General features: G+C 46.2%; 8 protein-coding genes across 10 annotated transcripts in view; 5 read left to right on the top strand and 3 right to left on the bottom strand.

The window, feature by feature from the left end:
- Nucleotides 1–1,597: 1,597 nt before the first annotated feature.
- The window catches only part of LOC126559185 (signal peptidase complex catalytic subunit SEC11A), a 368,048-nt gene continuing 347,778 nt past the window's right edge, over nt 1,598–21,867 (bottom strand). For all 3 annotated transcript variants that reach the window (XM_050215304.1, XM_050215305.1, XM_050215306.1), the window contains exons 2-4: nt 2,255–2,324; nt 1,914–2,170; nt 1,598–1,853 (exon numbers count right to left, since the gene is read on the bottom strand). In XM_050215304.1, the coding sequence (XP_050071261.1) occupies nt 1,625–1,853; nt 1,914–2,170; nt 2,255–2,323 (555 nt within the window). In that variant the 5' untranslated portion in view covers nt 2,324 and the 3' untranslated portion in view covers nt 1,598–1,624. The remainder of the gene's footprint in view (nt 1,854–1,913; nt 2,171–2,254; nt 2,325–21,867) is intronic.
- Nucleotides 2,980–4,638, bottom strand: LOC126557816 (uncharacterized). The gene is made up of 3 exons (XM_050213712.1): nt 3,816–4,638; nt 3,417–3,746; nt 2,980–3,343 (listed from the first exon to the last, which is right to left on the bottom strand). The coding sequence occupies exons 1-3, from the start codon at nt 4,635–4,637 to the stop codon at nt 2,984–2,986; spliced, it is 1,512 nt and encodes a 503-aa protein (XP_050069669.1). The 5' UTR covers nt 4,638; the 3' UTR covers nt 2,980–2,983.
- On the top strand, nt 6,566–8,353 carry LOC126557753 (probable cytochrome P450 304a1). Its single transcript, XM_050213631.1, has 4 exons — nt 6,566–6,923; nt 7,006–7,306; nt 7,392–7,672; nt 7,737–8,353. The coding sequence occupies exons 1-4, from the start codon at nt 6,566–6,568 to the stop codon at nt 8,351–8,353; spliced, it is 1,557 nt and encodes a 518-aa protein (XP_050069588.1).
- LOC126557766 (probable cytochrome P450 304a1) lies at nt 9,287–11,062 on the top strand. Its single transcript, XM_050213645.1, has 3 exons — nt 9,287–9,942; nt 10,088–10,356; nt 10,437–11,062. The coding sequence occupies exons 1-3, from the start codon at nt 9,287–9,289 to the stop codon at nt 11,060–11,062; spliced, it is 1,551 nt and encodes a 516-aa protein (XP_050069602.1).
- Nucleotides 11,454–13,148, top strand: LOC126560118 (probable cytochrome P450 304a1). Its single transcript, XM_050216280.1, has 3 exons — nt 11,454–12,103; nt 12,176–12,444; nt 12,511–13,148. Exons 1-3 carry the CDS (start codon nt 11,454–11,456, stop codon nt 13,146–13,148), a joined length of 1,557 nt encoding a protein of 518 aa, XP_050072237.1.
- LOC126558405 (cysteine and histidine-rich domain-containing protein morgana) lies at nt 13,678–14,900 on the top strand. Its single transcript, XM_050214418.1, has 3 exons — nt 13,678–13,756; nt 13,825–14,591; nt 14,658–14,900. The coding sequence occupies exons 1-3, from the start codon at nt 13,687–13,689 to the stop codon at nt 14,898–14,900; spliced, it is 1,080 nt and encodes a 359-aa protein (XP_050070375.1). The 5' UTR covers nt 13,678–13,686.
- On the bottom strand, nt 14,998–15,819 carry LOC126558927 (RWD domain-containing protein 1). The gene has a single exon (XM_050215016.1). It carries the CDS (start codon nt 15,803–15,805, stop codon nt 15,086–15,088), a length of 720 nt encoding a protein of 239 aa, XP_050070973.1. The 5' UTR covers nt 15,806–15,819; the 3' UTR covers nt 14,998–15,085.
- LOC126557276 (uncharacterized) lies at nt 16,053–18,281 on the top strand. Its single transcript, XM_050212989.1, has 2 exons — nt 16,053–16,243; nt 16,346–18,281. Exons 1-2 carry the CDS (start codon nt 16,077–16,079, stop codon nt 18,279–18,281), a joined length of 2,103 nt encoding a protein of 700 aa, XP_050068946.1. The 5' UTR covers nt 16,053–16,076.

Below are 21,867 nucleotides of genomic sequence, written 5' to 3'. Positions count from 1 at the left end.
AAAAACCAAAACATTCCCGTGGAAAATCGATGTTAACTCGGCCATTCCTTGACCGATCGGGATGTTCCGCGTACCGTTAGCTGAGTCTTTGGACTGCGCAACTTTTTGTAGAACACCCCAACCCGATCCCACCACCCCCTCGGCCAGTTATTGTGAAAAAACCAAAACAGTCCCGTGGAAAATCGGTGATAACTCGCTCAGTTTCGATCCAATCTGGGCGTCCGGCATACTGTTTGATGCGTCTTTAGACCGCGCATCATTTTGCTGAACAACTCAACTCAATCCCTCCACCCCCCGCCCAGTTATGGTGGAAAAAACAAAACAGTCCCGTGGAAAATCGGTGATAACTCGTTCAGTTTCGATCCAATCCTGGCGTCCGGCATATCGTTTGATGCGTCTCTAAACCGCGCATCATTTTGCTGAACACCTCAACTCAATCCTTCCACCCCCGCCCAGTTATGGCCAAAAAACCAAAACAGTCCCGTGGAAAATCGGTGATAACTCGCTCAGTTTCGATCCAATCCTGGCGTCCGGCATACCGTTTGATGTATCTTTAGACCGCGCATCATTTTGCTGAACACCTCAACTCGATCTCTCCACTCTCCGCCCAGTCATTGCCGAGAAACCAAAACAGCCCTGTGGAAAACCGACGATAACTCCGTCATTCCTGGTCTGAATGGAACGTACCGCATACCGTTAGATGCATCTTTGGACCGCGCATCATTTTGCTGAACACCTCAACCCGATCCCTTCATCACCCGCCCAGTTATGGCGGAAAAACCCAAGCATTCCCGTGGAAAATCGACAATAACTTACTCATTTATCTTGCTTTAAATTCAAATTTTGATCCTAAATATATGTAATCCAACTTAAAGCGTTACGAATATGTGCTATAATCCGCGTTACAAAAATTTAGCTAGCTATAATTTTCTGCGCCTCACGAGTATGTAATGCGCCAAGCGACCAGGCGGTGTTTTTCGACAAACTGAGCAAAATTCTATGTTTTTCACCAAAATGCTACCTCCTGAACTAGTATGTTCTCCTGTTACTCGATATCAAATTTTGGTGCAAAATTTACTTGCGCGTTCCCGTACAAATAATATAACAATATTTTACTCAACAGAGGGAGAAAATAATTTTGCTACAAAACAATGTACTAATTGGAATGATAATTTGTTTATTTCTTTTTTGATAATAAAGCCAATTTTGGAATGAAAATTTTATTTCTTTCTTTGCGCTACCTATGAACAGAAGTACGAGTAACATGCAACGCGAAATTTTCCCGCTATCGGTAGCAGCGCCCTCTTTTGATGGGTATTTAAACTAATTACTGACCGGGATCTTAAAAACATTATGTTTTAAGTGTTTTTTATGTTAATTTATTTTATTTACCACCCTATATTTTCCTTTTTTCGTGCGAGATACCAAACTGAGTTGCATGAACAGTTTTCTTACACATGCACACACCTGGAATTAAATCGATACCCATGTGTGAGCGCATCCGTAGAACTGGGGAACAATTTAACACAACATAATGCATTATCAAGAGAATCGAACGCATCCCAATCCGTCACCGGCGCTCACAATCGGACCGAAAGGAAGTAAAGGTGCCGCCGTAGATGTCTTATTCTCTATGCACAAGCACATATAACGCTAGCAGTCCCAGAATACCATATTTGAGCTTCGGATACTCGTTCATGTAGATCGTAATCATCCCCACGTACGGCAGGAAGCCTCTTGCTCTTCCAACGATGTCTTTCTTCGTGAGCCATAGCTGTCCCGGTGCGTACAAGCCCCGATCGTCTACGGAGTTGTTGTCTCCCTTTGTGAGGAATTTCACCGTGCCGTTGCTCCTGCAAAGGACAGAGGATTGTTAGATACACACTCCGTTAACGGGTCGAATGCATACATACTTTTCATGCAGCTTAATCACCCGATGAACGATCGGTATGTCACGGCCCTCGATCTTGAATACCACAATCTCGCCAACGCGCACCGGTTCATCCTGATTTGTTAGGAATAGCAGGTCGCCACGGTGGAATGCCGGTTCCATGCTACCGCTCAGCACGACAACAATCGGCGACTCGCTCCCGGTCACTACCATCAGCCCCTTCCAGATCATTAATGCCGACGAAACGATCATGCCGAAGCTGAGCATTTGGAACAAGAACTGCAATTTGGAGGGCGAGGTAAGCATTCAGCCGCCGTTTCGTTTCGGTTGCAACAGCAAGCATTATTGCAGGCACCAACTCACCTGTCGCTTGTCCATCCGCTGCACACCACCAGCAAGCCCACTCAAACCCAAACTATCCATCATGCCCATCCTGCTTCTTGAGATCCTGAGTGTTCACACCGAACCGATGCAAGGCTGCACGAGAAGCACCAAATTCAACGCGGAATCTGGTTTAACGATTTTTGCTACCGATGCTGGGATTTGTGTTGCTCTCTGGTTCTGCGGCGTTTCCGAACACGACATCAAATGCTGCTTCTTCTTCTTGTTCTTCTGCTTGTTTGTTTCAGCTGTCAAAATATACACGTAGTCAAAAGTTGACATTTTATTGTTGCAATTTTGATGTAATTTCTGAATAAAAAAGTGCGACATATTGCTTATTTACACTTTCGAGTATTTAACAAAAAATTGGCTTAAATTAATATAGAGCTTCATTTTGTAATACACAAACAAATCCCATCTCCAGAATCGAACAAAGTGTCATACACGATTGTTCGACCATCGCCTCGAAAGCTTTGAAATCATCTGTGGTAATTTTGTATTAACGGGTCCCACAGTTGTTCTGTATTTCGAATCTGTCGGTTATGGAATAAAAAAAAGAAATTATTAATATCATAAGCTAATATTTTAAAGCCAAACATTCCATCACCAGCACTGATAAGAAAATAATTATTTTCAACACTTTAAATGAAGTGCACAGTGTATAATTGAATGCTATTGTCTTAACAAATCTCATGCCAAAATCACGCTCTCTTATCGCAACTTTTCAATCAAACTCTGCATACAGTTATACATAATGGAATCACAGTCTGCATAATCGTCCGCAAGCTTCTTTCCGAGCGTTGCCATGGCAGGATGATCAGGAAAGTAATGGGGTGCAAGGGAGGTGAGAAAAACCAACATCGTTTTGCTAACCGACACCAGCGCTTTGGTGTTGTACACGAAGTCACTCGATGCGCTGGATCTTTTGGCTGCGAGAGAACTTTGTTGCTGCTCATACTGCTTGAACACGTTGATAAACTCGACCAGACTCGTCTGCATCCCTAAATGGCTTGGTCGTAGCGCTTCCGATTCCACCGGGAACGTGACTAGTATGAAGAGTAGATTCACACCCTGCAAGACAATCCGCATGATTAGCAACAAGTCATTAATATTGTGGCCATCGATTTTTGTTGGCTCAACGTACATGACAATATCTACCATTGTCCCTCGAAGTACCCTGACATTTAACGGCTTCGTGTGGTAGCAGTTGAACGATCTGATGCAGCCAGCGGTAGTACCGTCGGTTGTGGAATCCACCTAGACAGTCCTGCCGGAGCTGCTCGCAAACCGGTTCGTACAGGTGACACTTTCTGTCGATCGATTGTATCTCGTCGAGCCCATCGATGATGTAGTTGGGCAGATCTAGAGCGAGCAGCTTCAGCAGGTACAGCAAATAGATGCTGGACATGCTTAGTTTCGTTTGGAACGTGAGCCCATTTAATAAAACGTCCATAATGTCATCGACGGTGTTCCACTGCAAAAATAAAAAATCCGTATGTTATGGCAGAAAAGTCCTGAATGACCTTACAGAAATACAACATACCTGTGTAAAATCTTGCCTATCCACTTCCTCCAACTCCACGTACAGATAAATGCATTTCCACAGAGCTTCCAGAAACAGTTCCTGATCACATTTGTTGGTCAGCTTCTTCGCATTGCTGTACACCACACGGTGAACGTTTGTCCGGCGCATCACGGGTCGATGCCTTGGTCCCAACAACACGCAAAATAATCGCAATCCCATCAGCTGATAGGTGGGCTCGAAAAACTCCACCAACGTAATGCCCACCGACAGAATGTATGCCGCTGCGTCATCAGTCAGCACCGGTGGGCTTACTGTTAGCGGATAGGGGCCGTACAGAAGCTCCACCAACTGTACAAATCCCTTAACATCGGCCGGATGATATTTCCACTCATTCACCGACAGCACCCGCCGATAATGGTCGTACAAGTGATGCCAAACCCGATCGCTGCCCTTGTCAGTCAACAGTTGCTCCAGTTCGTAGCCCTGGTAGAACTGTGCGATACGTTTCTGCAATGACGCCTTGCCGGTGCGATACTCCTCCCCATGGCACCCTCCAACCGATGATGCATCATCGCCACTGTACTGCTCCGCTATCACAAGTGCCAATCCAGCTTTGAACTCGACGTTATTGTCCTCGTTGTACGCATCGTAACCGGTAAGTAAAGTACCGTGCTGGGCCAGCAGATCGAACACCAGTGGAAGCGTTCCATCCAGCACGTGCAGGAAGTGCTCAAAGGTGGCCCGTTCTAGTGGGCCTTCCTCAATGCTGGTGTGTAACCGTGGTACCTTACAACATTTGATCAGTTCCGTCGCTCGTTCCAGTGTGGTTGTTGCATCCATTGGACGGGAAGGGAGAAAAAATAGTCGACTTGTCCGAACGCGATAGTTACCGACGGATAGGAAGCTGAAACAATTAGAAAACGGGATGGTATTTTAACTATGCTCTAGATTGCTTATCAATCAAAAGTCAACCGATGGACCTACGATGGGGTCGTAAACTTTAAAATAGAAAAACTTCTCATTAATCAAGATTGAAATTGGAGGATCGGACCGGGGGTGCCAGATGGCTCGTATGAAATTTATTTTTCTTTCATCAAACGAACACATACTTTACTGACTTTTTTATGTTTAAATAAAAAAAAAAAACACGACACAAAATGTTAAACAGAGGGTCAACTGCGACAATCAGTACGTATCACATAACGAGTCGTAAAAATTGTTGAAAACATTGTTACGACGCGAAGCTTTGTGTGGTTTGGAATGGTGATTTTATGTCGATTTGGAACAAAACATTCAATGTCTATTTTATTAATGTAAAATGTTTTTCAGTAATTTTAAATCATTTCTTTGGTCGATCAAACGAAGAATTGGATGCGTACCTCCGCTTATTGGTCGATATTGACCTCCGCAAGCAATAATTATGCCATCGATAAGCAAACAAACCGAACGCCACACTACTTCAAACTCCAATGCTTCATGAGTGTGTCCCTTCTCACCTTAGCCTACTATTGCGAAAACCAGTCGCTGTTTGAGTTCTTTGTTTGCTTTGATTTTAAATGTTTGCATGGTTTGTGGTATGTCTGGTCGAAAGAAAAAGGGTATCCAGTGAGCAGCACAAACAGCTGACTTCCTACGTTACAGTGCGTAGGAATCCATTCTAAAAGACGAAACATGGACATCGGCTTGCAAGATGCCAGAAACTCAACGACGCTACTGCATACGGCACGTGACAAAGAAGGGTTCGAGAAGCACAGAAAAACGCGTCCGGGCAATAAGATTATCCGTCGCTTCCGAAACGCATTTACGGGTCACCATAGCAACGGACGTTTCAACCCCAAAAACAGTTAACCTGCACTGTGTAATAGCGAACCCTTCATCGTCACCAAACGCCACCCTACTCGGTGATGCTTGGTAGGTAAAGCGAGAGAAAGTACACTTCCTCCCGTCCTATTCTTCGCTTGTGTGCGCCGTTTTTTACGCATCTCAATCATCTCCAGAACCGGCGTGCCAGTGGTTCGAAATCGAAGTTAGAATCTTGAAAAGATTTTTTTTTTGTATTTATGGGAATGTAATAAGGGCGATGCGATGTTCCAAGGACTCTGCCACATTGTCCTAGCAGCAAAGTTGGTAGCCCATCAACGCATCAAACACAACAACGGTAACCCTTTTGAATGATTCTAGTAAGCTAGTTTAGAAACTCTGAAACTTTGGAGAACTTCGCGTCGTCAAAACCGTTCAATGGCAATTCCGTTCGCACGGTTCCTATTGCGACTTGAGGAGAGCAGTGTCGTTGGATATATTGCGCCTTCTAAAAATACGCTTCACTACACACATCCATAAGTCCGGAGTATGGTCGCTGTTGCTTTGGCTCTTTCATCCTCAGGTCTTTGGGATGCGGAAACGCATCATATCTAAACAGATCCATCTGGTTCACTTTTGGAGAAACACGCATACACCAGCAAAACGAATACGAAATAAAGCAGCACAAACAAAAAAAAAAAAACCACTACACAAAACCGACGACGACATCCGACGACGATCTCCAACTCGGTGCTGTGCCAATGGAAACCCATGGCATCAGTAGTGGACTTTAGTCGTTTGTGAACGTTTGTCGAATTCGGAACATTTCTCGCACATAGCGTGTGAAGCGTGATAACAGTTTAACTTTGGCGACTAATTATCCATCCCTCCTCCCTCAATCTATCCCTTTTTGGGATTGATCCACCACCCTTCGTCCCCCTCACGTTGGGTCATAATTAACTTGCAGTATGATATCATCGATGATGGATTTAATTTTAGCGGCACTGGTCGTGCTGATCATTTCGTACATGATAAGATACGTACTTCACCGTCCATCGGAAAGGTTTCCACCGGGCCCACCGAGACTGCCATTACTCGGCAGCTATCCATTTCTGCTAGCCCTCGACTATAACCATCTGCATCGAGCCGCGGCCAAGCTTTCCCAGCTGTACAACAGCAAGCTCGTTGGACTGTACCTGGGTCCACTTCCAGCGATCGTTGCCAACGATCACGACACGGTGCGTCAAGTGTTGCAGCGCAGTGAGTTCGATGGGCGACCGGATCTATTCCTAGCACGGCTACGCGATGAGCAGTATGCGAGACGTGGTAAATGTTCGGTTAGCTGTCAGATCGATTTGAATCGTTTTTAATTGGACAGTGTGTGTGTCTGTGTGTGTTCAAATTGCAGGAATTTTCTTCACCGATGGAGACAGTTGGCGCGAGCAGCGCAAGTTTTTCCTTAAAACGCTTCACGAGTATGGTTTTGGTAGAAGGAATGACACCGTGGAGCAGGACATGCAAACCGGGCTGATGGAACTAATCGCTCTGCTCAAGGACGGACCAAAGCATGAACACGAGCGGGCGATTGTGGACGACACGACCGGATACGCCGCTTGTCCGCAGTTGTTTTTTGCCCTTTGCTCCAATGTGATGCTGCGCATGCTAACCGCAACACGACTGGAACGCGAAGATCAAGCGGTTCTGTTCGAGTAAATATGGCAAAAAAAACGATGCGGCTGCGGTCAGTTTTTAATGTGTTTCCCACTTTTTTTTTTTTTTTTTTTGTTGACGCAGAGTTGGCAAATGTTCCCTCGCCTTCCATCGGCAAGGTGACGATTATGGACTGGCGTTAAGCTACATCCCTTGGATACGTCACCTTTTGCCGGGCTTTAGTCGCTACCGGGTGCTGCGAGAGGTAAATCAGAAAGCGAACGGCGTTATACGGTCTCTGGTAGAAAAGTGTGAGCAATCGTACAACGAGGACGACATCCGGTGCTTTATCGATGCGTACATTCGTGAAATGCGCCAAACGGGCAGCAAGCCGACGAGCGGCAGTGATGCATTTGGGTTTGAATGTAAGTGTAAAAATGGAACGAACGTACGAAGTCAAATTCTAAACGATATCTTTATCTTCCACAGATGATCAGCTTATCATCGGTTGTGCCGACTTTCTTGTCCCAGCATTTTCCGCCATCCCAGCCAAACTGGGCCTTATACTGGAACGGTTGGTAGCGCATCCTTCCGTGGTGGAACAGATGCACAACGAGATCGATCGACACATGGGACAATCACGGCTTCCTCTGCTGAACGATCGTACCGAGCTGTCGTACTGTGAAGCCGTCCTACGAGAAGCACTTCGGATTGATACGCTTGTACCATCGGGTATCCCACACGTCGCCACCACTGATACTGAGCTTGCAGGTTACCAAATACCCAAGGGCACACTTATAATTAACGGATTGGATTACATCAACCATCAGGAAGATGTATTCCCGGAACCGTACACCTTCCGACCGGAACGATTCCTCAACGAGGAAGGAACTTTGTCGCTCGAACAGGATCGTTCCGTACCGTTCGGTGCGGGTAAACGGGTTTGTGCCGGTGAAACCTTTGCTCGCAACGCATTATTCCTCACGATCACAGCACTGGTGCAGCAGTTTACGTTCACTATGGAGCACGTGCCCGATCCTGAGCAACATTTGACCGGCGTTATTCGTACTGCGCCAGATTTTAGAATTAAGTTTACAGCACGTTAGGAGAGGGTTCTTCTGTATGTGTGTGTGTGTGCATGTTTGTATGTGAACCATATTTTTTTACTTGTAACATTTTTTTCTATGTAAGAACAATCGACTTCCAGACGTATGTTTGCAAGTACGTTTTTGTGTGCATTTTATTGCGATAAACATTTGTTTGTTAATGGCAAATACTCGATGGCAATGCAAATAAAATCTCTGTATCATTATTTATATATAATAGTAGTTACTGGCTTGCCGGCTGGGTTTGATTGATTGCGCTTATATCGATGGCAACTTGAACTCATTCAAACCCATCTGTTGTTACTAGGGCGCGTACGATAGCGAGAGTCTCACTGTGGATGCAAATTTTTATCGTGGTTTAGCGTTTTATAAAAGATCGCAATAAACAACACAACACGTCCGTTCAAAAAGCAAAAGTCATTCCAGATGCGAAATTTTAAACACAATAAATCCCGGCCCGATCCGGTAACGAAAACAGTCGTGATAAGAAGGTTTACTGCAAGAAAACATTGCAAAAAAACAAACGTTCCATCGTAAAAAGATCGTTTGGAGGTTTTTGACAAAAACAAAAATGCCATAAACGTGCACCGTCCGCAGACTCGTCCCACCGACAAATAGGTTAGCTACATTAAAACATCTTGTCAACCAACTGTGGCCCACTGGCCGGGTACTGGTTGTATTATTCATCATTTCACGATTAAACCGAGATAATTGCATACGTTTGAAGGGTGTTTGGTACGTACATACATATACCAAAATAACGACCACATCGATGCGAGAGTACCACCGGAGCATCTTTGCGCCATCTCAAGAGGCTTTTCCTTCCTTCCCTGCCGCGAACAATACGCTCCCACCGCAATCACGGCCGCTTGCCTGGTTATCTCTTATAAAAAGTCTTCAGCAAACTCTCAAACCAGTTCAGTTACTAGTGAGATGTTGGCGTCAACGACTCTACTCCTGTGGGGAGTTGCATTGATACTGCTACTCTACAGCTTGCTCCGACCACTAACCAGTCGTCCGGGGAAAAACTTTCCACCCGGGCCACCCGGTTTGTTTCCGTTTCTGGCCGATTATGGACTGCTACTCTTGATCAACTATCGACACCTGCACAAAGCGGCCCTCACGTTAGGTGATTTCTATCGCACGAAAATACTTGGCATCTCGCTCAAAAACTTCCCCTCGGTCGTGGTGAACGATCTGGCGGTGGCGAAAGAGGTGCTGAATCGTAAAGTGTTCGACGGCCGGCCGGATCTGTATCTTGCCCGGTTGCGCGACAAGAACTTTGAACGGCGCGGAATATTCTTCACCGATGGACCGAACTGGAAGGAGCAGCGTTGGTTCATACTGCGGTATCTGCGTGATTACGGGTTTGGGCGACGGTTTCCTCAGCACGAGGCAGAAGTGAACAGTGAGCTACTGATTTTGATCGATCTGCTACGGTACGGACCGAAGCATGAGCATGAGAACGCGATCATGCGCGATGGTTACGTCAAGTGTCCAAACGTACTCTTTAGCTGTTTTGCAAACGCATTCCTGCAGATTGTGTCCGGCGAGCGATTGTCCCGCGAGGAAACCGGTGTACTATACGAGTGAGTGCTGCTTGACAGTTGGCTGATGTGTGTTACTAGCGTAAACGATTGATGATCAGTGAAATGCATGCCAAATGTTGGATGTGAAGTGTGAATTGCGTGCTGCCTTCTTATCATTAACGGGTGTGTTTTCGCTTCTTCGCAGAACCGGCTCGAATGCGATGATCTTCCAACGGAACGGGGATGACTATGGAACCATTTTCAGCTACTTTCCATCGCTTCGTTACATCTATCCCTTCTCGCGCAAATTTAATATAATCCGCAAAGCTAGTCTCAATGTGAACGGGTTCATCGAGACGATCATCGATAAATATTTGCGTACGTTTGACGAAAACCATGTGCGTTGCTTCTTGGATCTGTACTTCCGCGAGATGGTAAAATGCACTCCGCAGGCACCAAACTTTACCTTCCAGCGTAAGTTGCATGCGCGCCTCTTTTCCGATTCCGTGCATTCGTGCAACTGTGTGACGTGAGAATTTCTTTCTCTCTTCCAGACGATCAGTTGGTGCTCGGTTTGGTTGATTTCTTCTTTCCCGCCATCTCCGGCGCCACCACACAGGTAGCAATGCTGCTGGAGCGTTTGCTTCATAATCCGCACGTTGTGCAGCGGATGCAGCGCGAAATAGATGAAGTCGTGGGCCACGGACGGTTGCCCACCTTGGACGATCGTAGCCAGCTATCGTACACCGAGGCAACCCTACGAGAAGCGATGCGTATCGATACGCTCGTACCATCGGGGATTGCTCACCGAGCACAGGAACAAACGACCCTGCGTGGTTACGAAATACCGCAGGACACGATTGTTCTCATAGGACTGGATGCGATTCACAACCAGAAGGAATACTGGGGCGATCCAGAATGCTTCCGCCCGGAGCGATTCCTTGACGATAATGGCAAACTGTGTTTGGCGAAGGATCTTTCGGTACCGTTCGGTGCTGGTAAACGATTGTGTGCCGGCGAAACATTCGCGCGGAACATTATGTTTTTAACGTTGGCAGCTTTGATGCAGAACTTTAATATACGCCAGCCTCCGAATGCCCAGTTGCCGGATTTGAGTAAACGAAACACAGGTGTTATAATCGCACCGGAAGATTATTGGTTACGGTTTGAGCCACGATGAAATCGTTAATCAACAATTATTATCATATTGTACCGCACAAATATAATTCTAATCCATTATTTTGTTTTCAAATATACAATTCTCTCGCAGTTTACTGCGAGAGAATTTATGATACTTTTGTTTTTGTATTGCTAAGCAAAATATACTTGTAAATATCTGTAAAATTGTGTTTTTGTGTTTTTGTGTTTTATAATAAAAATCAACCAATCATACAAGCGTCCATGAATGTATGTACCCATAACGTCGATCAAGTTCAACTTGATCGTTGCGTGACAAACGAATAGTGGTTTGCACACATGCATTATGTACAGCGAAACAACGATGAATCGGATTTATAAAAAGAGCATTCGGTACGAACAGTTCTATTTACTTCACACCAAACTTATCATCAATGGCTATCATAAGTGTGTTTCTTTGGTCTGCGGTCATACTACTGCTCGCGTACCGATTCTATCTACACAACATTAAACGGCCTGCCAACTATCCGCCTGGACCCCCACGGCTACCCATTTTTGAAGACTACGGACTGTTGCTGCTACTCAACCATCGACATCTGCATCGGGCTGCATCCAAACTTGCCCGTTTCTACAAAACCAAGGTACTTGGTTTGTCACTGGCTGGCTATCCAACGATCATTGTCCAGGATCACGACATTGCCCGGAAACTGTTGGCAAGACGCGAACTCGATGGACGACCAAATATATTTTTGGCCCAGTTGCGTCAAAAGGAATTCAAGCTACGAGGAATCAATTTCATCGACGGTACAAGTTGGAAGGATCAACGTTGGTTCTTTTTGCGGCATTTGCGCGATTATGGGTTCGGTAGAAGATCGGAACGGTACGAAAAGGAGTTGGAAGAGGAGCTACACCAGCTGGTGGATTTGCTAGCGTCCGGACCTCGGTATGATTACGAACGGGACTTCATACAAGCCGAAGGATTCGTCAAATGTCCGGATGTATTTTTAGTGACGTTTTCGAACATGTTCCTGCAACTGGCAATCGGTGAACGATACGAACGTGCGAGAGCCAAATCGTTGGTGCAGTAAGTAGCACCGTCGATTGCATGAATCGTGTTTGATTTTATAAATAACAATACAATCCACTCACTTCTTAGGGGTAGTCGAAATGGACTACTATTCGCGCGGAATGCCGATGACTACGGAACCATTTACAGCTATTTCCCCTGGCTACGGTTTATATTCCCGTTCAGTATCAAATATAACAAAATTCGTGGTGGAATGATGGGCTTGTGTCAGCTGATAGAGGTCATCGTGAATAAGCAAATGGAAACGTTCGATGCCGCTAATCCTCGCCACTTTGTTGATGTGTATCTGCGTGAGATGCAGAATCATTTCCCTCAGGACAATGAAGTCACATTTCAATGTAAGTATGCTGGCTTGAAGGTTAGCTTTATGCACATTTTTCACACCAACCGTTTCCCATTGTTAGACGATCAATTGGTTTTAGGTTTGGCAGATTTTATACTTCCTGCAACATCCGGAGTGGCCGTCCAACTTTCAATGATTCTCGAAAGACTGTTGCTAAATCCCGAGGTTGCTAAACGAATGCAGCAGGAAATTGATGACGTTGTGGATAGTGATCGACTTCCAACGCTTGACGATCGCACCAATCTACCGTACACGGAGGCAACGCTACGGGAGTGTCTGCGAATCGATACACTAATACCTTCGGGACTCGTACATCGTGCACAGCAAAATGTAAAGTTTGAAGAGTACAACATACCAGCAAACACACTGCTTTTGTTCAATTTGGACAGTATCAACAATCAGAAGGATGTATGGGGTGATCCGGACGCCTTCCGGCCCGATCGTTTCCTGGACGAGACAACAGGCAGCCTGGTGCTGTCGAGAGATCGATCGCTAACGTTTAGTATGGGTAAACGAGAGTGTCCTGGACAAACCTACACCCGAAATACGATATTCTTGATACTGGCTACACTCATGCAGCGATTTAATCTTTCCCAAAGGAAATCTGATCCTTTGCCAGATATTTCGAAACGGCGTACGGGGCTGTTGTACGGGCCGGATGATTTTTGGATACGATTTGTGCCGCGCCAAACCATTTAAGTAATAAACTTATGATATTAGCGCTTAATCAGAACTGGTTTACATTGTCTTAACTTACCTTTTCGTGTTCGATAAACTTTACACAGCACAATTAAACGATTTTATTCTCCTTGCGAAACTATTTGTTTACATGCATTGTTTAGAAGCAAGCCGTTGCAGACGTATGTGTCAAAGTCAAATCGACTGTGGTAATAAGCACGCGCGCGCCTTTGAAAATCCCGAAGTGCTTCAATGAAGTTTGACAACTAGCCAAATGCTTGTATTGATCTTTATTGTCAACACGGAATTTGTGCTTTTTTGCAACCGTCAGTAAAAAAAGAAGAAAAAACAAGAGCGGCAGAAAATAGTTTTGCAAATTCGCAACTTCGCGTGGTTTCTCGAACATTCAATAAGCACATAAATAACTGATCAAAAAAGTCGATTTAGTGAGTGCATTCGACCAATTGAAACAATTGTATTTGGCTTATATTGACAGAATACCATAAACGGACAAAAATCTCTTTGAAAAGCTAACAGGCGATACAGTGCGATCGGAACCATGTCTCCCATGGTCGTATGCTATAACCGAGCATGTGGTCAAAGTTTCGACCCACAAAACAATACCGAAGGTATGTAGGTTTAATAACTTACAGCACGATCCAAAGTCAGTCGTTTTCATTCATGGTTTTCCTCGTAGATTGTGTACACCACCCAGGAGTGCCAATTTTCCACGATGCCTACAAAGGATGGAGCTGCTGCAACAAGAAAACTGTAGATTTTACGGAATTTCTCAACACGAAAGGGTGTACTCGCGGACTGCATTCAAACGTAAAGCCGCCAGAACCGGAGAAACGCAAAGAGCACTCATCGCTGGCGGAAGAAGCACCGCCGGCTGAGGTAAAGATTCGAGAACCGATTCGTCCATCTATGGAGCGTCCGGCATTCGAAACACCACTAACTTCGTTGGAACCGTGGATAGCACCGGCATTCCAGAAACAGATTGATGAAATGCCAGCTGTTACGACGAAGAAGAAGAATCCCATTGATCCTGCTGCGATCGAAGCGAACACGGTCTGTAAGCATGGTGGCTGTAGCAGCACGTATGGTGATGCCAAAACGAACGACAAACCATGCGTTTACCATCCAGGAGTGCCGATCTTCCACGAGGGCATGAAATTTTGGTCATGTTGTCAACGGAAAACTTCTGACTTTACTGCCTTCATGAATCAGGCCGGTTGCGAAACGGGCAAGCATTTGTGGGTCAGTGAGGAGGACGAATCGAAAGCGATCAAGTGCCGTTTGGATTGGCATCAAACGGCAACGACGGTCGTAGTGACGGTGTATGCAAAAAACTATCATTACGCAAAGAGCTTCGTTCGAGTGAATCCGATTCGGTTAGCCATCTGTTTGGTCTTTCCGCAGCAGGATGGTAACCAGTACAACGTGGATATGGAACTACGAGGGGTAAGCATAATGAGGGAAATAGAGAGGAGGAATTGTATAAACTAATGATCTTTGAATTATTTCCAGGTTATCGATGTGACTCAGTGTAAGGTACAAATGTTTGGTACGAAAGTAGAAGTTACGCTGGTTAAAGCTGAACCGGGAACGTGGGCCAAGCTTGATTTCCCGCGAGAGAAAAAGAACGAACAGAAGGAAGATACCAACAAAGCGAACAACAGCAGCAATGCAGATGACAATGATTCCGACGTGGATCTGGACGATCTGGAACCAACGCTGCGTACAGCAACAATTACCGAAGTTACAGAGTAAATGAGACGGATTTTCTCGAAAACAACGATCAATTCTCGGATTTAATCGTCGTTGGAAACCCCCCTCCGAAGAATGCAATAAATTGGAACAATTACCGTAAGGAATAACTTTCACTGTATTTCGGCAGTTGACAGTCTCCACAAGCAACAAGCAAAATCCATCCGATATCCGCTCCCAACAAGCGCCTACTCTGGCACGTAATCCTCGTCGTCCGTGTCGGAATCCAGATCCAGATCATCAATGTTTTGGAAGAGCGATTCGTCGATACGCACACTTTCAATCGATTCCCCGGCATCCATCAGGAACTTCAGATCGGACTCGTTCAGTGTATTGTCGTTGAGGAACAGTTCCCTTCCGGTTAGCTTGCGGGATTCGGCCGCCACCTTTTCCTTCCGTTCCGTAATTCCCATATCCTGCTCGAACTGCATTTTCCACACCATGAACGATTCTACCGTGACGCGCGTTCCTTCGAACTTTTTCATCTCTTCCTCTTCGACCCTCCGTTTTGCTTCCTCCTTGGCAGTTTCGGCCGCATTTTTCAGCTCGTCGTACTTCACGTTTAGCCATTCCTGTGCGGACGATACCAGCGAGAAAATCATCTCGATGCCAATGTTTTCCTCTATCGTTTTGTGGATGTGTTCCAACAGTTCCTCCTCGTAGCCATCCTGGAAGTTTGTCGGTTCCTCGATCTCCACCAACGGTGCTGTGTCGGGATATTTTTCTGTGTATGTGAACAGGAGCTGGCAGGAGAGGCCTTCCGTTTCCACCTCCGGATCGTACTCGGTGGTGGCGATCGGTAGCCGAAACTTGTGCGGTTCCGTTTCCAACACCTCCAGCTCACCACAGTAGATCGAATCGAGCGCCTCGATTTCATTGCATTGGTCCTCGCGGTGATTGCGCTCCATCTGGCACGGTGGTGGTGTCGGTTCGATCGATCAGGCGGTTGCGTTCGGTATGAGTCCTTTAATTTGGGGGACTAATTTCACATTTGTTTATTCTTGTCCCGGCTTGTTATTTTCCGTAAAAGAACACACGGCAATCAAAAACTGGCAAATGTCATTCCCGACACGTCGAGAGCTGTCACTTTTGACAGCACGCTCGCAACAGCAACAACATAAATAAAGTTCATCAAAACAACACTCTGTGGGCTTTGTTGGCTGATGGTTTACCGAAATCATGCACCGGAACATGGAGATTCGTCACATGGCGTTCCACCTGGAAACGTTGGCACATATCCTAGATACCAGCGAAGGATGGCGCGATTTTCTGTACATGATTCCGCACAGCCTAGACGACCTTACCAAGGAGAAGTACACGCTCAAATATACCGGACTAAATGAGAGGTGAGTCATCAGTGTGCCTCCTTACTGCAAGGTCGCGGCGTTCATTGGAGAAAAATCAAACTGTTTATCGTGCCTGTGCTTATGATAGTCATTCGATTGTAGCATTCTCGAGACGGAAAGTCAAAAAAGTAACACATCTCCAGCCAAGCTGCTCCTCGACGAATGGGCTGTGTCCGGACAGGTGCGACCGACGGTTGACCACTTGCTAACGTTGCTGGTGCGTGCGAAACAAATCCGTGCTGCAGAATATTTGACCACCTTGCTGAAGGAGAAACCACCCGCTCGACCTAAAGATGGCCCGGGAGCACCGATCGATGTGTCATTGTCCGATGATTATCAAACGGAATCGTTGCTCAACGGAATAAGCTATCCAAGCTCGACCATTTTGCAAAACAATGTGGAATCAGTGACGATCGACAACAACAGGGATTATTACGATAAAATGTGCCCGATGAAGCGGTTTGAGATCAAAGAAAAGTCTTCGTCAATTGCGGACGGAGAGTTGCTGGTGTTTTCTTCTAGCAATAACAATACTCACTCTTCCCCGGATGCACCCGACGTACGCAATCCGGTATTGATGGAGCGCTACCCTGATCAGCATCCCGGACCGTCGAGTCCAAGAAAATCGGCATTCAAACCTCACAATACCCCGATAGCAGATGGTCCAATATCGGGCGACAGACTACCAATGTTTTCGGCATTGGGAATCACATCGAACGTTCTGAATCATCCACCGAAGGCTAAGTTGGAGTCTTCAAAACTTCAAAACAATCGAAACTATGATCACATAGCCAACGAGGTAGTCGATCAATATACCCCAAATCTGTCCATATTTGGCCGAATGGAAGTTGAAAAGGAAGATAATACGACGCCTAAAGAACAGCGGGAAGATATTCCGGCATTATCGGCCTTATTAGGAGACGCTTCGGACGGCCCACGATCGGAGATGCATTCCAACAGTGCGAACAATACTCAGGCCAGTGTTCCAATGCTGTCAATGTTGGGTTCAGATTCCAGTACAGCCGACTCACCGGAAAGTGAAGCTAGCTCTTTATCGGTTACACCACCCGTTAGCGATTCCGTTAGCGATATGATAAAATTTTCATCGCTCGCAATAACGGTTGCAGAATATTCCTACAATCTACTTCGCACCGCCACCGACGATTTTAACACATCACTATTCACAAATGGAAATCTTCAAGCACCCGATGGCCGGTCGATTGGTGCCGGAGGTTTTGGAACAGTATTTTTGGCACTCAATCTCTCGCCCACCATACCCGTCGCTGCAGTGAAACGGCTCGATCCGGACAAATACAAGTTTCGGGAAAAATTTCATCTCGAACGAGACATACTGTCGAAGCATTGCCATGAGAATGTGGTCAGTTTGCTGGGTTCCAGCTCGGATGGTCCGTATCTGTGCTTGGTTTACGAGTATCTGAGGGATGGTAACTTGGAAGTGGCTCTATCGCTAGTACGAAGGAGGCAGCGACAAATGGAGGGCAAAATTCGATTAAAGTATCTGCAGGATATCGCCAATGCTATCGTATTTCTGCACGAAAAGGCAAAAATCATTCACCGTGATGTGAAATCGGGAAACATTCTGCTGGACGGTACGGTTGCTAAGTTATGCGATTTCGGGCTAATCAAATTGACCAGCTCACGTACGACGACCAGCATTATCGGTACGAATGCGTACATGGCACCGGAAGCGGTCCGTGGGGATGTCTCGCCGGCGTTGGACATTTTTGCATTCGGTATCGTTATTGCTGAAACCGTCACCGGTGAACCGGTCCTAGCGGAGAAGGAATCTCGCAGTGAAATTGATCTGGCTGGGTACATCTGCCGTCAGCGAGCGGAAGGACGGGATTTGGGTTCGCTCGTTGACAGGCGTGCCGCAAGTGGCAATGAAGGAATTCATTGGTGTGAAGCCGGAAGGAAGCTGCTGGAGATAGCGATAAGGTGCATGGGGGAAAAGTGGAGTCGACCAACGAGTAGTTCGCTAGCGGTCGCGATACGTGATGTACGGTTAGTGCCTTGAAACGGTAAGAAACGGGTGCAAATATTTAAATGTACCGGGGCGATAATTGTGCAATATGGCTGCAGAATTGATTTTATTCCAACCACTACTAACACAATACGCACATAAAATACTCTTATCAGCTGAGAAAGCTGGTCAAATAATTTGGTACTCTTAAAACCTTACGAAGTGTCCTTGTTCGCTAGAGTAAGTTAGAATAATCTACCATTTCAAGTCAAGTCATTGAAATGATAAGGCTTTTTTATTCGAAAAAAATATTTCCTCGAACGGAAAATTTGTTAAGCATTACAATGTACACTAACAGTAAAGCAATAATTTGGTAATGGTATTGGCAAATGGCCTTTTACATAGATCGAATGTAAACAATGTTAATCGGTTAGTCCCTTTTTTTAGACGAATAAAAACAGTTACAAACAGAGTTGACCGTTACGCTTTGTACCCAAGCCCATATAATTCAATAACTTCAATAGCTTCAACGGTAATAGAAATCTAACCCTCAAGTCCGAAAATGACCATTTGATCCGTTCGATGCTTTTGCGGGAATCATTCGAGTGTAACACAGCTTCAATGTGCTCTGCTGACGGACTGTGCAGACGGACCGCACAGTTCGCCCACAGTACGCCGCCTTTCTCGCGCCACAAACCGCTAACCGCGATCCCCTAACCGGACAGAAAAGCCTTTGCACGCATGCACGGGGCGACACTCTGGTACGACGCGCGCGACTTATGACAATCCAAATACTTGCCTACCTGCCTGATCCATAATCACGCTTGTCCGTAGCGCGTGCCGCCCTTCGTCCCTCGAGCCGGTCCATTACCTTCGAGCTTAATTGGTTTTGTGGTCAGTTTAAGATCTTTTCGATCTTGGCCTCGGTGACGCGCGTGGTTTAGAATGGAACGGAGTTTGAAACGGGTCTCTACTTTGGGTGATTAATGAGATGAAATTATTTACCAACGCTCTGGACACGAACCTGCCGGACCCCGGGAGATGATGATTGCGGTACGAAGACCCTTCATATAACAGTTTAATAACGGTTGATTGAAGCGTGTGGCGGGTAATCGATCTCGATCGGCAATCGGGCTAACTGGCGTAAATAACGCAATATTTGCTTGATAAAACCCAGCACTGCTGGAATGCCGGAAATGCTGACACGTTTGCCCCCTAACGTTGGTCGTGTTTAATGAGACAGGACGGTGTTGTCATCGGTGCGGTTTTGCTACCCGTGCTCGTGTTTGTTTTAAGGAGTAATTAAGGCAACGATCATGCGTCATGGCAGCAACAGCTGAAATCGTTAGTGTGGGGTAGGATCGATCATTAAGCGGCTAGAAGTTGTCGAGATAAAATGTAAACCCGTCCGAAGGAACTACGGCACAAACGGCTAAGGTCACCGGTGTGATCTTGTTCGATCGCGAGCATCTGTACGTTTTGGGGGTCATTTCCGAGTAGAGAATCCTTGCCATGCACCATTCGTGGTTTACGTGCCGTTCGTGCGTAGATCGCCTTTCGGGTGGGTTTTGTCGAAGGGCCTCAAGGAATGTGACCGCTGTCGAAAGATTGATTCGTTTCTCTGGTTGGTATGTGAAGCCGGTTAGCACGCAATCATATATCTTTGGTTGTTGGAGATCGATTGTCTCGGTAATATGAATTCTGATAGGAAAATTGGAAAAAGCGATTCAACGGATCAGCGTACTGCTCCAATCACGCGCCACGATCATCAGTTTATGGTCGATTTGATGGACGTTCCACGGCAGAGGGTCAAACTATTTGTGGAATCGATGAAACTATTGCACAATCACAATGTATCCGGTAGGTAGCACATGGATGTTTCTCTTCGAAGCCCCGTTGTTGGTTAGTTTCCACTGCCCCAGCAACGTCCGAATGCAGGAAAAAGCAAGTTCGTGTGATTTTTACGAGCGGAAAAGCTTCATAATTCATCAGACACCTTAAGACCGGAGGCTCGAACTTTGATTGCTTGGATCGATCGGAGTCGATGTCTGGTAGCAGTGGTAGACACACCATTTATCACAGCTCATCGATTATGCGTGTACGAGCTGCAGACAGGTGGGTTAGTGCAGTGAGGCATTCCACATAAAAAAAATGCATCACGGCATACGTCTGCAAACGGACGAGCCAGCTGCAACGGTCGAGTGCACCTCTTGGTTTGTCAGTCAGAAGAATTTCAAGTGCAATGTCAGCAATATGTCCGTAAGGTTTGTGAGTCAGCAAAGCTGTTCGATTGCTCGCAAGGCAACTGCAGCACCATGCTAGAACATCCTTTCCCTTCTAGTAGTAGACCTGCAGTGAAACGATTGCCCAGTTCGGCCATCTAACCTTGTCCAGTCAGACTCCACGGCAGGAGCCTTTCGCCACACTCGGTTTTACGTGCATCTTGGAAAGGGTGGAGTAATTGTCTAGCTATCGATTCTCTTCACTAACAAGACGAAAGGAAGAACGGACGCGATTTTAAAATTGCATTGCGTCTCTCAAAAGGGCACAGACAATCTGTGCCCAATCAATGCACACACTCGCCAATCGAAAGACGGCTCAACTCACCAAGATCGTCGCGATCATGAGCTTGACCTTGAGCGAGAACGGAGACTTGTTTCGTTGAGCAAAATTATAGGTTCAACGAACATACCGATACCGGTGGCCGTTCTGTGTCCTTGGTACGGAGTTTCCGCAAAGAATACCCGGATCGGGGACGGTAGCAGCATCCATTAATCGATTTTCCTTCGATGTCCGGCAGACGGTGACGATGCTGTTCGGCGTTCTAATTCTAACTGCGCGAAAGGCAACCTCCAAACACAGTGGGACATCGTGGCAAGCCTAATGAGATGCACTTGATTTCGGTCATTGTCTTGCCAGCCCGCGCACTGTGACGTATGTGGTATACGTGAGTGAATGGATGTATGACTTCCGAGATACGTTGCGAAATCATGCTGGCACACTAGCGAGTCGCGCGCTTTAACCTAATGACCTCGCGTGCACCGAGGGCATGTTGGTGTGCAATGGTTTGCAGGCGGGAGGCAATCTTAAACCAACTCTGACCAAAGCTCAGGGTCTTGTTGGCGTATCGTGTCTGCATCAGCGGGAGAGATAACAATCAGCGACTAGCGAGCGCGAAGGTGCCCGACCAACCAACGAAGGAAAAGCGATGGGAAAACACTTAGTCAGGGTGTGTGTGTTGAGGAAAACGTTTACTAACTAACTGCGAAGGCTTCGTGCCCGGTAGAGATAGCATCTTTTGCCGCTTACTCGCTGGATGGAGCCATTTTAAGAGCATATGATTGACGGATGATTCGGTTTCGGAGGTGGCCATTGATTCGCTGCTCTTGAGAGGTCTGCTGATTCACTAACTGTAACAGGTTGGTTTGGTGCGTCACGATGGATGCCAGCTTGTGTGGTGAAGGAGTGGAAAGTAGTACATGGAAATGGGTGGCGCTCTGCGCGCATATTAGCTTTAACGAGCCGGCAACGGAATCGCTGAATGAATGTTTGAGCCACAACATAGCACGGGTTTACTAAAACAATCAGTTAACACGCTCATAAATCTGTAAAATTATGCATTCATTTAAGTCGGGGTCAC

The sequence above is a fragment of the Anopheles maculipalpis genome, chromosome 2RL (assembly GCF_943734695.1).
Source record: "Anopheles maculipalpis chromosome 2RL, idAnoMacuDA_375_x, whole genome shotgun sequence".
NCBI lineage: Eukaryota > Metazoa > Arthropoda > Insecta > Diptera > Culicidae > Anopheles > Anopheles maculipalpis.
The sequence above is the reverse complement of the archived record's forward strand: the minus strand, read 5'-3'. Positions and strand labels throughout refer to the sequence as shown.

Coding starts and splice junctions, on each gene's coding strand:
- LOC126557816 (XM_050213712.1), bottom strand. CDS start 4,637: ATGGATGCAACAACCACACTGGAACGAGCGACGGAACTGATCAAATGT. Junction 3,747..3,815: donor ATAGGCAAGATTTTACACAG/GTATGTTGTATT, acceptor TTATTTTTGCAG/TGGAACACCGTCGATGACAT. Junction 3,344..3,416: donor ACAATGGTAGATATTGTCAT/GTACGTTGAGCC, acceptor ATTGTCTTGCAG/GGTGTGAATCTACTCTTCAT.
- LOC126557753 (XM_050213631.1), top strand. CDS start 6,566: ATGATATCATCGATGATGGATTTAATTTTAGCGGCACTGGTCGTGCTG. Junction 6,924..7,005: donor TGAGCAGTATGCGAGACGTG/GTAAATGTTCGG, acceptor TTCAAATTGCAG/GAATTTTCTTCACCGATGGA. Junction 7,307..7,391: donor GATCAAGCGGTTCTGTTCGA/GTAAATATGGCA, acceptor TTGTTGACGCAG/AGTTGGCAAATGTTCCCTCG.
- LOC126557766 (XM_050213645.1), top strand. CDS start 9,287: ATGTTGGCGTCAACGACTCTACTCCTGTGGGGAGTTGCATTGATACTG. Junction 9,943..10,087: donor GAAACCGGTGTACTATACGA/GTGAGTGCTGCT, acceptor GCTTCTTCGCAG/AACCGGCTCGAATGCGATGA. Junction 10,357..10,436: donor ACCAAACTTTACCTTCCAGC/GTAAGTTGCATG, acceptor TCTCTCTTCCAG/ACGATCAGTTGGTGCTCGGT.
- LOC126560118 (XM_050216280.1), top strand. CDS start 11,454: ATGGCTATCATAAGTGTGTTTCTTTGGTCTGCGGTCATACTACTGCTC. Junction 12,104..12,175: donor AGAGCCAAATCGTTGGTGCA/GTAAGTAGCACC, acceptor CTCACTTCTTAG/GGGTAGTCGAAATGGACTAC. Junction 12,445..12,510: donor CAATGAAGTCACATTTCAAT/GTAAGTATGCTG, acceptor TCCCATTGTTAG/ACGATCAATTGGTTTTAGGT.
- LOC126558405 (XM_050214418.1), top strand. CDS start 13,687: ATGTCTCCCATGGTCGTATGCTATAACCGAGCATGTGGTCAAAGTTTC. Junction 13,757..13,824: donor CCCACAAAACAATACCGAAG/GTATGTAGGTTT, acceptor TTTTCCTCGTAG/ATTGTGTACACCACCCAGGA. Junction 14,592..14,657: donor TGGATATGGAACTACGAGGG/GTAAGCATAATG, acceptor AATTATTTCCAG/GTTATCGATGTGACTCAGTG.
- LOC126558927 (XM_050215016.1), bottom strand. CDS start 15,805: ATGGAGCGCAATCACCGCGAGGACCAATGCAATGAAATCGAGGCGCTC.
- LOC126557276 (XM_050212989.1), top strand. CDS start 16,077: ATGCACCGGAACATGGAGATTCGTCACATGGCGTTCCACCTGGAAACG. Junction 16,244..16,345: donor TATACCGGACTAAATGAGAG/GTGAGTCATCAG, acceptor ATTCGATTGTAG/CATTCTCGAGACGGAAAGTC.